The sequence below is a fragment of the Cucurbita pepo genome, chromosome 18, assembly GCF_057944985.1.
Source record: "Cucurbita pepo subsp. pepo isolate OVF chromosome 18, ASM5794498v1, whole genome shotgun sequence".
Lineage (NCBI taxonomy): Eukaryota > Viridiplantae > Streptophyta > Magnoliopsida > Cucurbitales > Cucurbitaceae > Cucurbita > Cucurbita pepo.
In genome coordinates this window covers 664,468-678,848 of record NC_141815.1, presented here as the reverse complement: position 1 = coordinate 678,848, position 14,381 = coordinate 664,468, and the positions used below count along the sequence as shown (strand labels likewise).

The 14,381-nt window shown below is 39.4% G+C and overlaps 1 protein-coding gene and 1 pseudogene across 2 annotated transcripts; both read right to left on the bottom strand.

The window, feature by feature from the left end:
• Positions 1 to 245: 245 nt before the first annotated feature.
• On the bottom strand, positions 246 to 992 carry LOC147786754 (secreted RxLR effector protein 161 pseudogene; annotated as a pseudogene).
• Positions 993 to 7,464: 6,472 nt separating this feature from the next.
• Positions 7,465 to 12,965, bottom strand: LOC111780467 (calmodulin-binding protein 60 B-like). 2 transcript variants are annotated; one of them, XM_087119362.1, is made up of 8 exons: positions 12,811 to 12,965; positions 12,607 to 12,685; positions 11,785 to 11,840; positions 11,153 to 11,691; positions 9,849 to 10,012; positions 8,603 to 8,854; positions 7,978 to 8,068; positions 7,465 to 7,899 (listed from the first exon to the last, which is right to left on the bottom strand). In XM_087119362.1, the coding sequence occupies exons 1-8, from the start codon at positions 12,909 to 12,911 to the stop codon at positions 7,772 to 7,774; spliced, it is 1,410 nt and encodes a 469-aa protein (XP_086975488.1). In that variant the 5' UTR covers positions 12,912 to 12,965; the 3' UTR covers positions 7,465 to 7,771. The 2 variants fall into 2 exon arrangements, with proteins under 2 accessions (XP_086975488.1, XP_086975489.1); XM_087119363.1 differs by having other exon boundaries at positions 11,153 to 11,685.
• Between the last annotated feature and the right edge of the window lie 1,416 nt (positions 12,966 to 14,381).

Sequence of the window (14,381 nt, the reverse complement as noted above, 5' to 3'; positions counted from 1 at the left end):
CTGCTTTTTTATTGTTTTTGGATTTCTTGGATGAATAACCTAGGTAGGGTGGAGAGGTATTTATACTAAGAGTAAACAATCTATATTTTACCAATCTAAATCTAGACCTAACCGATTTGAATCTAGACCTAACAGAATCTTTCTCCTAAAATATCTAGATCTCTTCCTCCTGCAATCTCTACTAAAATAAATATACTAGCTCATACAATAATTGGGCTTGACTCTATTGGGCTAGTGATGATATTTCAACACTCCCCCTCAGCACTAGTCCTCATTCGCTGCACCATGTTGAGCTGACAGCGAAAACTCTCATGTTTGCCAGTATTCAGCCCTTTTGTAAATAAGTCTGCCACTTGGTCATCTGTCTTGATCTGCTGCATCTCAATTTCTTCCTTTAGGACCTTCTCTCTAATGAAATGGTAGTGCACCTCCACATGCTTTGTTCTAGCATGAAACACTGGATTTTCTGCAAGGCGAATCGCAGATTGGTTATCGCAAAGAAGTGATATTGGATAGTCAATTTTCTGGTGCAAATCTTCCATCAAGAGTTTCAGCCATGTACTTTCCTGAGCTGCTCCAGCCGCTGCTCTATACTCTGCTTCTGTAGTTGATAATGGTACTGTTGGTTGTCTCTTGCTACACCAAGAAATTGTTCCCGAACCAAACTTGAACACATACCCAGTGGTTGACCTCCGAGTATCGTGGTCTCCTGCATAGTCAGCATCACAGTATCCAACTAGCTTGCAGTCTTTGCTTCTTTTGTACAAAAGACCATAGTCGATTGTACTCTTGATATATCTCAAGATCCGTCGAGCTGCATCCAGATGAAACTTCTTTGGACTTTGCATGTATCGACTCATAACCCCAACTGCATAAGAGATATCAGGTCGAGTTAAAGTTAGGTAGATAAGACTACCTACTAGTTGTCGGTACGTTGTTTCATCGTTCAACTCTTTGCCTTCATGTGCACAAATCTTGGCATTTATCTCCATCGGTGTTGAAACTTGCTTGCACTCTAACATGTTGAACTTCTGAAGCATATCTCTTATATACTTTTGTTGGTAGAGACTTCCAGTACGGCTACCTTGTTACGACTTCACTCCAGTCACTAGCCTGTTCAGGGAGAGGAAAGAAAAGCAAAGAGAAGAGACCGACAATGAATAGGTTCCGGAGCTCAGCAGCTTTACCAACAGGTGGTGAAGGAGTTCAACAAGTCCTTCATCTGTGCGATCAACTTCTAGGCCTAAGAAGTGTTTAAGCTCTCCTAGCTCTTTTATCTGAAAGCGTACTGATAAATTTTCTCTTGTTTGATAAATTTCTCTTTCATCGTCCCCGGTGATAATCAAATCGTCCACGTAGACCAACACAATTGTCAAATTTCCTTCTCTTTCTTTGATGAATAGGCTTGAGTCTGCATGCGCAACTGAATAACCACTTTGGGTAAGAAATTCAGCAATCTTACCATACCAAGCTCTCGGTGCTTGTTTCAGTCCATAAAGAGCTTTTCTAAGCTTGCATACATAATTAGGATTAGCTGCACTCTCAAATCCCTTTGGTTGGTTCATATAAATCTCCCTGTCTAACTCTCCGTGCAAGAAGGCATTCTTCACATCTATTTGCCACAGTTTCCAATCTTTACTTGCTGCGAGTGCTAGCAGGACTCGTACGGTAGTAATCTTTGCCACTGGACTGAATGTTTCATCATAGTCTAGTCCATATTGTTGAGAAAATCCTCGAGCCACGAGTCGAGCCTTGTATCTCTCGATTGATCCATCCGGTTGACACTTTATTTTGTAGACCCACTTGCAAGAGATGGGTTTGACATCTCCTAGTCTTGGCACTAGTTCCCAAGTTTGATTCTGCTCCAAGGCTATAATTTCTTCCTCCATCGCTTTCTGCCAAACCGAGTTTTGTGATGCTTCTTCATATGTTCTGGTTCGTAAACTCTATCTTCTACAATAGCTGCATTTGCATACTTTGGATTTGGTCTTCAGATTCTATTTGATCGCCTAAGTTGTTGATGTATCGTTTCATTTTTACCAGATTCGCTTGATTGAGTCACCTCTTGCTTGTCAATATCAATGTCACTTGGATTTTCAGGTGCATCGACATTTGATTGAATTTGTGTAGTTTGCTCCCCCAGCTTCTATTGTAGAATTTCTTTGATGTTTGAATCTGGTAAGACTTTCTTCTCCGAGGACCACCATGTAGATGCTTCATTCAAAAACTACATCTCTTGATGTATAGTATTTTCCACTTGTTGGATCACAGCACCTCCATCCTTTTCTTTGATTGTCGTATCCAACAAATACACACTTGACTGCTTTCTTGTCAAACTTGCTACGTAGATGGTCAGGCACAAATACATAGCAAACACAGCCAAATACTCGGAAGTAACTAATTGCAGGTTTCATATCCCATAGTACATCAAATGGTGAGACGAACCCTAGCTTTGGTTGAGGAAGCTTGTTGATCACATGGGCAGCAGTTCGCATAGCTTCAGCCCAAAATCTTCCTGGAACATTCTTTGCGTGTAACATGCTTCGACAGGTTTCTGCAAGGTGTCGATTCTTTCTTTCTGCTACACCATTTTGTTGTGGCGTGTTGGCACATGTAAATTGACGTCGTATCCCCCACTCGTGTAAATATTGATCGAACTCATCTGACGTGTATTCTCCGCCATTGTCTGAACATAGACAACGAATCTTCGCTCCTACTTCTCCTTCGACCATCATCTTGAATTCTTGAAACTTTGAGAACGTGTCAGACTTTTCTTTCATAAAGAAAATCCACACATATCTTGAGTAGTCGTCAATAAATGTCACCATATACCGCATTCCGCTGATCGATGCTTGTTTGACTGGGCCGAACAAATCAGAGTGAATTAACTCTAATGGTTTCTTTGCTTTGAAACTTGACTCTTTGTATGGTAATTGATGAGCTTTACCATTTGGCATCCAGCGCAAACAACGTCTGTTTTGACTTCAAGTTGAGGTAGACCTTTGAGCATAGATTTCTCCATAATCAGCTTCAACTTATGGTAGCTAATATGTCCCAATCTTGTATTCCATAGATCTGTCGTCTCATTCTTTCGGGTCTTGTCAACATAGGCAGACTCTGCTGATAGAACGTAGATAGACTCTACTCTTCGTCCTTCTATTGTCGGCTTTCCTATTATCTTAACATCTTGATAAACTTTTACATCTTCTGGCCCAAATAAGACATAGCTTCCTGATGTTGTTAGTTGTGACACTGACAACAAGTTCTTCTTTATACCCGGTACATGATAAACATTATGTAGCGACACTGTATCAGACTTATTGCCAGGCATGATTGTCGTATTGCCAATTTGAGCAATTGATAACTATGTGTTATTTGTTGTACGTACCATACGACTTCCTTTGTACTCTTTCTTGTCTTGCAATTTTCTCTGATCGCCAGTCATGTGATTTGAACATCCTGAATCAACGATCCAGTCATTCTCATAGTTGATATGGTCTTCCATTGTCGCCATGAGTGCTAGCTCGTCTTCTTCTATGGGACATAGTACCTCTGCATCCCATTCATCTTCTATCTTCTTTTTGGATATTGCCACATTGTTTTCAATGGACTTTTTCCTGGACCAACAATCTCTAGACATATGGCCCTTTTTCCCGCAATTATAGCAAATACCACCAAATCTCATTCTTTTGAAACTCTTGTTGTCGTTCTTCTGAGCTCTCTCAGGTTGTGCAATCCCTTGGTGGCTTCTTCTTTTGTCACCATTGTATCCACGTTTGGTAGACGGCCTATTATTGCTCCGACTTTCACTCGTGTAGAGTGCTTCTTCTTCACCCTTCAATGTGAAGCCTCCCATTTGTTTAGCATGGCTTCTTGGCTGGCTAACAAATTTTCGAACTCTACAAGTGTTGGTTGAGTGGGCCATCCTTGTACAGCAGTAATGAAGCTTTGATATTCCGGTCGTAATCCGTGGATTATAATCCTCTTCATTCGAGATTCTACAATGGCGGACTTTGGGTCTAGTTCAGTAATCTCCCGACAGATTGATTTGACCTTGTGGAAGTACTGAGCAATTGTCATATCACGTTGTGTAATTGACAACAACTCATTCTCCAGAAGTTGTAGCCTCGTATCGTTCTTCTTTGAGAACAACATCACGAACGTGTCCCATGCTTCTTTCGGTGTCTTGTCATCCCAAATATGTTCTAACATCTCTTCTCCGATTGTGGTCTTCATGGCAAACATTGCTTTGCCTGCTTTGATTCTCCATTTGCGCAAGGCGCCGTTGGAATCATCCTCTGGTGGCGTAGTTTCGCACCTGCCAACGATCTCCCAAAGATCCTGTCCTTGTAAATAGGACATCATGCATGTTGCCCACGTGTTGTAGTTGTTGTTGTTGAGTTTCTTAATTCCTCCAACGATTTGGAAATCACCCATCGTGTTGGCCATACCTCAGTAATACCAAACAAGTTCTTTTGACACAAGACTTGCAGAGTCACAGACTTCTCACGACACAAAAGAAACTCACTCACCACTAATCTCAAGAAATCGTTTCTGATGTGGAAGATCAGACAGAGCTGCAACCACAGAGTATACTAAGGATTCCAAGAGATCAGATAACCTACACTAACCTCGCTCTGATACCAAATGTTGAACACAACTCACTGTGGGAAACACTCGCTCTCTTTATTAAGTCCAATCGAGAAGAGAATACAAGACACTCTGTAGAATACTTCTGCTTTTTTATTGTTTTTGGATTTCTTGGATGAATAACCTAGGTAGGGTGGAGAGGTATTTATACTAAGAGTAAACAATCTATATTTAACCAATCTAAATCTAGACCTAACCGATTTGAATCTAGACCTAACAAATTTGAATATTTATCCTAAAATATCTAGATCTCTTTCTCCTAAAATCTCTACTAAAATAAATATATTGGGCTCATACAATAATTGGGCTTGACTCTATTGGGCTAGTGATGATATTTCAACAGATATTGTTCTCTAGCACACCGCCTCGTGTCTACCCCCCTTCAAGGAACAGCGAGAAGGTTGGCACATCGTCCGGTGTCTGGCTCTAATACCATTTGTAATGGTCCAGATCCACCGCTAGCAGATATTATCCTCTTTGGGCTTTCCCTTTCAGGCTTTCCCTCAAGGTTTTAAAATGCGTTTGTCAGGGGAAGGTTTCTACACTCTTTGCTGTTTTGTTCTCCTTCCCAACCAATGTGGGACATCATAAGCGAGAAGGTTGGCACATCGTCCGGTGTCTTGCTCTGATACCATTAGTAACGGCCTAAGCCCACCCCTAGCAGATATTGTCCTCTTTGGACTTTTCCTTTTGGGTTTCCTCTCAAGACTTTAAAATGCGTATGCTAGGAGAAGGTTTCCACACCCAAAGGGTATTTTGTTCTCTTCCCCAATCAACGTGGGATATTAGAAAATCTCATTGCTATTACTCAAAAATGCATGAATGGTAAGCTGTGTATTCGTCTTTCAGTCCAAATCGGTCCAAATCGGATATATAATTATGGAAATAATTGTTAAGATACGGTCGAAAATCTATATGGGCCAGGAGGTCTTATAGAGTGGCTATTTGTTTACACCCCACATTCCAAAGGCCATATGTGGTAGGCCATCTAGACAATCTCATGTGTTCAGTATTGTGACCTTTGTGGGTTTTGTGGAGCCAAATTGAACATCCTAGTATGCATGACCGACCGAGGGAAGAAAGTCGTGAACGTATCACAAAATTAGATACAGCCACATTGTAATTTCTATAGAATTGACAAGCTACTTTGAGCATCTCATCAACGCTGCAACGACAGAAACCTTGAGTGATATTTTGCTGGGAAATGTCGTGGTCATCAGATGTTGAATTTGGATTTTAAATTCTGATTCGAATTTGTGTGTGGGTCGTTGGTATCAGAATAGTACCTCTCTCAATAGGATGTGGACAAATCAAAATGAAAGTTGATGGGCGTGGAGACATTGCAAACAATGCATGTGGGTGTAGAACGTGTCAAGGAAGCAAAGATGCAAGCCTGAAGAGAGAGTTCGAGGCTATCCGCATGAAAGACGGTGAGTCAATAGATGATTTTGCGATGAAGTTGACGATGATCGTCAGCGACATCCGTTTGTTAGACGATAAGGTGGAGGAGATCTCCGTCGTCAAGAAGTTTCTTTGAGCTGTCCCCCCGAGATTCATGCAGATTATTAACTCCATCGAGCAATTCGGCAACCTCAAGAACATATCCGTTGAGGAGGTTGTTGCTCATCTTAAGGTCCATAAGGAGAGACTTCAGGACTCCGATGACTGAGAGGAGGAGAAGCACCTCTTACTCACACACAAGGAGTGGCTCGCACGGACAAAAAAAAAAAGATGTGGTTGCTTCTTCGTTTTCAGGAATGAATGGACATGGCAACCAAAAAAAAAAAAAAAAAAAAAAAAAAAAAAAAAAAAAAAAAAAAAAAAAAAAGGTCGTGGGCATGGTTGGGGTCATGGCCACAGACATGGTGGCAGGGAGGTCGTGATAATACATCACAAATCCATGACAAGGTCAACCCTTGGAAGAACAAGAGTATGATCAATTGTTACTCTTGTGAAAATACACGCACTATGGGGTAGAGCATTGTATGAATAAGCTCGATGAGGAGGCAACATTGTATGAATAAGCTCGATGAGGAGGCAATCTCATACTCATACATGATCAAGAGCCCACAGTGATGTTGGTCGATAAGATGCCCAACCTGTTGATGCTCAACGAAGAGAAGGTTATGGCAAACCTTCTCACAGAAGTCAAAGACCGAGTGGAGACCAACATGTAGTATCTAGACAATGAAGCAAGCAACCACATGACCGAAGATCGAGTAAAGTTCAAGGAGCCTTATGAGAAGCTCATTGGAAACGTGAAGTTTGGTGATGGATCAATTATACTGATCCAAGGTAAATGATCTATCTTGTTCCAGTGCAAGAATGACGACCAACGTCTATTGATCAAGTATATTATATCCCAAGCTTGAACAGTAATATTATCAGTCTCAGTCAAATAACAGAAGAAGGTAGCATAGTGGAGTTAGTCAGCTCGTTACTCAAGATATTCGACAGAAATGGAGCCCTATTAATGAAGGTAAAACGGTCGCAGAACTGCCTATATAAGATGTTATTGAAAGACCATCAACATCTTCCAAAAGTATCTATTGACGTGGAGCAAAAATAAAAATAAATAAATAAATAAATTAAGAAGAAACCAATGGGTCGAGAGAAAAAGAAACTGAAGAACAAATCTAAGAAAAGACCAAAGGCGGCTTCAATCAGAAGTGTGACTTAGAAGTCGATGTATTTCATTAGACTTATTATCTCAACCAAAGAGGCCTAGAGAGGCGTAAGAAAAAACGGGACTTCACACTTGGCATGTACAATTAAATTACAACAAAAAAAAAAGAAAAAAACTAAACTTTTTTTCTCTCTATTACAAAATATACTTACACTAATTGCAATATTATCAAACTTTTCACGGACGTTTTAAAACTACTCTTAGAATATAAATCTGTTATAAGAACGTTGGACATACTAAGACCTCAAATGATGTGAACGGTGACCCAAGACAGAAATCGAGACGTGAACACGACCCCACGAGTTTTAGGTCACCTCCACACTCATTCTAGCTTCTCAACTTTCATCCAAAATTCTAATCGATTTATATTCGAATAGTAGTTCTGAAACAGGATCAAGAGTAATATCGCAACTCTAAACCGAACATCTACTCGCCTTACGTGCGTTTAGGCACCAACCCAGTCCAACATCGACCTTGATTATATTGTTCGTGAGTCATTACATTATCATTGTTATGGCTATCTGAGTTTGAAGCCTCTCCATGTGGCAACAATGGCGGATAATCTGCAAATGAAAGTAACTATTTTACCACAAAGATCATATATGTTCATGAACAAGAAAGAAATCAATAAGTTGAAATACCATTATCAAAAATGAAATGGTAGTCTTGTTCTCCCATCCCTTCAAAGGCTTGGCCTCCGATAATTCCTTCATAATTTCCCGACAAACGTTCCTACAACACATATCATACGTTAATATATCGGTCTAACGGGTCAAACCCAATAGTTATTTGAGCCAGTTATCGATAAAAATTTAGATATCTAGATATTTTATGAACAAATCTAAGAGACAAATGTATTGTCTACATTGTCCGACCTCTACTATATCTATAAAACAAAGTGTAATATTGTCATGCAGTGTCTGTGGGTCAATAAGCCTTAGTTATACTTTGTTCGAGGGCTCCAAAGAAACGAGTCGAGCCTCAATTAAGAGGAGACTGTTCCAGATCTCTATAGGCCTCAAGGGAGGCTCTATGGTGTAGTTTGTTCGAGGGGAGGATTGTTGAGAATTGTTGGAAGGGAAGTGGACAATAGCATACCATTGTGGAGAGTTGTGATTCCTAACATTCAATCCAATTCAAACCGTTCAAGAAGAAAATTATGAGCATAGGAAACCCAATTCGTTCAGTTCAATCCTCGTTCAAGTTCGAACTGAATCGAATCGATTAAAGACAGATATTCACTCGAGAGAAAGAGAAGAGAGAGACCTCAAAGGTTGGAGGGTAAGATACCAAGTCTTGAAGCTGGCCATCAAATCGTAGTCCATCGCTTTCACAATAATTCTTCGGCTCACTAACCTCCGAGTTCATGTCGAAAGCTTCACCTCCCATGTCTTCATTTCCCATCGAACGAACCCTAAAGCTCGGATTCGAGGCCATGGAGGCTATAAAGGCATCACATTCTAAAGCGTTATTAACCATCCTTTTCCATGTATTTTGGGGGACTCTCCCACCAAGAAGCTGCATGCATGAATTATCGAAATTAAGTGAAAATATTTGTTAAAACCACTCCACTCCAAAGTTCTCTATTTATAGAATCAAATAAATTATAAAGAAAATAGAAAAAGTAATAAATGGATAGCAAATATGATATGTATATAAATTGCAGTGGAAGGCTAAATATTATACAACATATTTACACTGAAGATCAAATATGATAGTTATGTAAACGGTAATGGAAGGCAATATCATACAATATATTTGTCTATAATAAAGGGTCAAATATGATAGATATGTTAAATCGGAAGACAAAATATCTTCGATCATACAAGATATTTGCCGATAATAAAAGGTCAAATACATACATACATACATACATACATACATACATACATACACACATACATACATATATACATACATATACATACATACATATATACATACATATACATACATACATATACATATACATCTACATATATATACATACATATACATTACATACATACATATATATCAACCCGAGGGTTTTGTCCCATGTACCCGAAAATGAACCGAGTCAGTTTGGATTCAGAAAATGAACCCAAAACCAACTCGAAAGCTAATCCAACTCAACCCAACCTTTATAGTTCGAGTTGAGTTGGTCCGAGTTGTCGGGTTGTCGGGTTGAATGTACGTACAGCCCTACATATACATATATACATACATAAACATTACATACATACATATATATCAACCTAAGGGTTTTGGCCCATGAACCCAAAATTGAACCGAGTCAGTTCGGGTTCAGAAAAATGAACCCAAACCAACCCAAAAAGCTAATTCAACTCAACCCAACCTTATAGTTCGAGTTGGGTTGGTCCCAGTTATCGGATTTTTTGGTTGAATGTATACCCCTACATATACATATATACATATATATATATATACATACATATACGGTTAATCATAATTCAGGATTAAATATGCATTAACATCGCTAAATATAAACTTGAGGATCTTGAATTTTTACCCTTCTTAGGTAGGTTGGACCCTTTTTGTGATAAGCCTTCAAAAAATCATCGACATTTTTTATGCCTTCGGACGACAAACGATTGTGGTATACGCCATCTTTGCCGATGCCTTCCAATCGCCATATTTCATCTTCCCTCCTCGGCGGGTGGTGCTTCTTGTAAACTAATGTCGTAACCAAAAGGAATTTTTTTTATTAATTAACATGATCTAAGATTGATTAAAATTAGCTATAATCATTTTTTTATAAAGACAATGATCGATATTTGTCGTGGTCCATCGCTATGGACCACGACTAATGTCAATTTGAGTCTATCATTACAGATTACGTCTAACGTCAATTGTTTATACCAACAACTATAGTTAACATTGACTCTAGTCTATTTGATAGAGCATCCGTCAAATGCAGTCAGTGACAATGATTGATATTAGTTGTGGTCTATTGCTATGGACCACGACTAATGTCAATTTGAGTCTATCATTATCTAACGTCAATTGTTTATACCAACAAACTGTAGTTGACGTTGACTCTAGTCTATTTGATAGAGCATCCGTCAAATGCAGTCAGTGGTGGTAAACTAAAGGTGTTCATATGATCTGATAATCCGACCAATCTAGACTACCGAACTCAAACCATAAAAGTTGGGATGGGTTGTGTTAGGTTAGGTTGAATTTGTGAAGAACTGAAAATTTGGCTTCGTTTGCAGGTTGACATTTTTTTGGTCGAGTTACTCGAAAATAGAGTTACAACTCAACCCAATTTAAACTTTCTTTTTTAAAAAATAAGAATATTTAACGATCGTAAATGTTAGTAAGAGGTTTTAGTTATTAATATAACATATATGGTGAATAAGTAGAATCTTTCTAAAATAATTAAAAAATAACCTGACAACCCAACATAACTCAAAAATAGAGGGTTGGGTTGTGAACTCTGTTCGGGTTACTTGGGTCACCAACTCAATCGACCTGAAATTTCAGGTCAGTTCAAAAGATTCTTTCAACCAACCCATGTACCGTTGACATCAATTTCTCGTGCCCTACTGGGATAAATTACCGTTGACATCAATTGTGATGTAATCACCAAAGAATCTGTAGTCATAGACCACGATTCTTGTTAGTCATGCTCTCGTACTAGACCATGACAAACGAGAGTCGGTGCTCTAACCAATAGTCGATACAAGAGAACCATAGTAGTCCCTACGACCGATTTTAAAACATTATTAAAAGTACAGTGACTAAAATGAAATAAGTTTAAAGTATTGGATCAAATATCGTTCGAGAAAAATAGGGTTAAAAACGACATACCTTCCCCACGATGATCCATCACTCTAAACGGTTTCGAAACAGCTTCCATAATTCTTGGAAACTTAGCCAAGATGTTCTTATCAACAACTTTTGCTCCCAATCTAAACTTCTTAGACTTAGTCCAGCTCGAATTGTCACTAAAGCTCAAACCTTTGATGAATCCAACCCCATTTTTCAAGCAAATTATCATATCATTCCCCACGATCAAAGGTCTTTTCCCCTCTCTTTTAGAAACAACATTGTTGTTAAAATCGCTCGAAGTCCACGAACTTTCGTCTACTCGTTGGTCGGAGCTGAATTCTAAATTGAGGACGACCAACTCGACCGACGCCGACGATAAAGGACCTGTCTTGATGATGCCATTGGAGTTGGTGGTATCACAAATTGCAACTAGAAGTGGCTTGCCATTTCTTGCTTCTATTTCATTGTTGGTGAAAATTGTTGGAGCTGTTTGATTCAAGAACAATAGCTTGAACTTTGAAGCTCCAAACCCATTTATTGTTGCTTCTTTTCCAATATGATTGCTAAGGTGGCTGTTTCTGTTCATGAAATTGATTGAATTTGATGAACAAAAAGGGTTTAAGGAGGAAACCCATGTGGATTAATATCAATTTAGTTCAAGAATGGCATACCTCGATAGAATGGAGTGAATGTAATAATTAACTTGGAGCTCCACCACCTCGTGCACCTATAGAAAATTATCAATATGAGAATTTTGATTTTGATTTTGTTCGATTTGGCAATCGTAGATCATCTCTAGGAGAAGTTATTGGTAACTCTCTCGTAAGTTATAGTGTAACTTGAGATTTACCATTTTGGCCCGTTAGGTATCGTCGTTAGCGTCACGGTTTTAAAACTCGTGTATTCGGGAGAGGTTTTCACACCCTTATAAGGAATGTTTTGTTCTCTTCTCTAACTGAAATGGGATCTCACAATCCACCCACTTGAGGGACAGCATCCTCGCTAGCACACTGGTCGGTGTCTGGCTTTGATACCATTTGTAATAGTCCAAGCCCACCACTAGCAGATATTGTCTGCTTTGGCCCGTTCCGTATTGTCGTCAGCCTCATAGTTTTAATACACGCCCGTTAAGGAGAGGTTTCCACATTGGAATGTTTCGTTCTCCTCTCTAACCGATGTGGGATCTCACAATCCACCCCCTTGGAGGTTAACGTTCTCGTTGGCACACCACTCGGTGTCTGCACTCGGTGTCTGCTGACACACCACTCCACTGGTGTTGGACTCTGATATCATTTGTAATAGCCTAAGAGAGAGAGAGAGAGAGAGAGAGAGAGAGAGAGAGAGAGAGAGAGAGAGAGAGAGAGAGAGAGAGAGAGAGAGAGAGAGAGAGAGAGAGAGAGAGAGAGAGAGAGAGAGAGAGAGAGAGAGAGAGAGAGAGAGAGAGAGAGAGAGAGAGAGAGAGAGAGAGAGAGAGAGAGAGATGAAATTAGTACCACTGATCGAATAAAACCTTCGAATATGGCCACTTGTCTAGCAGACAAACCCTGATATAGAACAGATTCAGCTTCCAAACTGAAAAAAACCCAACAGTTCCAAACAACACAAAGAGAGAGAAAACTCAGTAAAGAAACAATTTTTAAGCAATTAAAACAAGTATAAACAGAAAACAAAAGAGATCAAAGAACAAGAAACAAAACCCATTAAGAAAAATTGGGTGTGTTCTTGAGCTGGATTGAGTATCAACAAACTCATCGACATCCCAAACCGGCCCCTTGTCTTTTGCAGTTTGAGTATCCATTTTATATAAACCTAACCACCCTTGGCTCTTGTGGCTCAAACAAATGATACTCAAAGGAAGATGCGTGGGTAGCTTCTGCGCTATTGGGTGGTATTATTTATATATGATATTTGGAAGACTCTAGGCCATGTCTTTGTCCTCCTTCATTTCTATACAAATACAAGGAAGTTTCATGGCAGACAGATATTTTGACCAACATTAGGGTTTTGGAATTCTCGAGTAATTTCATTCCATAAAATTTGGGTTAATTTACGTTCAAAAGTTGTTCATGACATATGCCTAGCCTAGATATCTTTTCTTTCAAGATTAGTGGTGGGTTGCTTTCAATACTTATTTAAATAATACAATTATCCATGAATGTCACATAAGCTCGTTATTTGTGATTATTTTAAGCTCACCGCTATTAGATATTGTCTGTTTTGACCTGTTATGTATCGTCATTAGTTTCAAAGTTTTTAAAATGCATCTGTTAGGTAGAGGAATGTTTCGTTCCCCTCTCCAACCGATGTGGAATCTCACAATCCACCCACTTGGGGGCTAGCGACTTCATTCCCCTCGAGCCCACCACTAGCAGATATTGTCCATTTTGGCCCGTTACGTATCATAGTCAGCCTCACGGTTTTTAAAACACGTCTAGTAGGGAGAGCTCTCCACACTCTAGCGGCTTCGTTCCCCTCTCCAACCAATGTGGGATCTCACAATCCACCACCCCCCCTTGGAGGCTAGCGGCTTCGTTCCCCTCTCCAACCAATGTGGGATCTCACAATCCACTCATCTCCAACTTGGTGTTGGGCTTTATTACCATTTGTAACAGCCCAAGTCCACCGCTAGTAGATGTTGTCCGCTTTGACCCGTTACGTACCGTCGTCAATCTCACGGTTTTTAAAATGCGTCTGCTAAGGAGAGGACCGTCAATCTCATGAAAGTTTAAGTATATATTGAAATTTTTAATGATATATCTTAAGTTCAAGGACCAAAGTGTTCATGTACAGACATGTGAATATGAGTCTTATGTAATGAGTTTGTATAAGATTTAACCACGAAATACATTATTTCACTTTAACAATATTTTACAGGATGAATATATATGACTCGATCTTATGATTAGAGATTCAAACGACGCTTGATCATACGTTGTTACACTAAAATATATATGACTCGATCATATGATTAGAGATTCGGTCAACATTTCTCGTGTAGATTTTCTGTAGTCAATTGTCGCTATATTAGATCCTAAATTGAGTTTACGCTGACCTTCTTCTACCGCTGCAGATTCTACTATAATGAACATTACAGATAGTGACCCTAAAACTCATGCTACAAATAAAACCTCTCCCTAGTAGACGCATAAACTTATTCTACCTTGAGGAAAAGCTCGGGAGGGAAACCCCAAAGAGGATAGTATCTAGATGAGTACCGGTTCCGCTGCATAACTCTGAAAGACACGTTTTAAGACTGTGAGGTTGATGA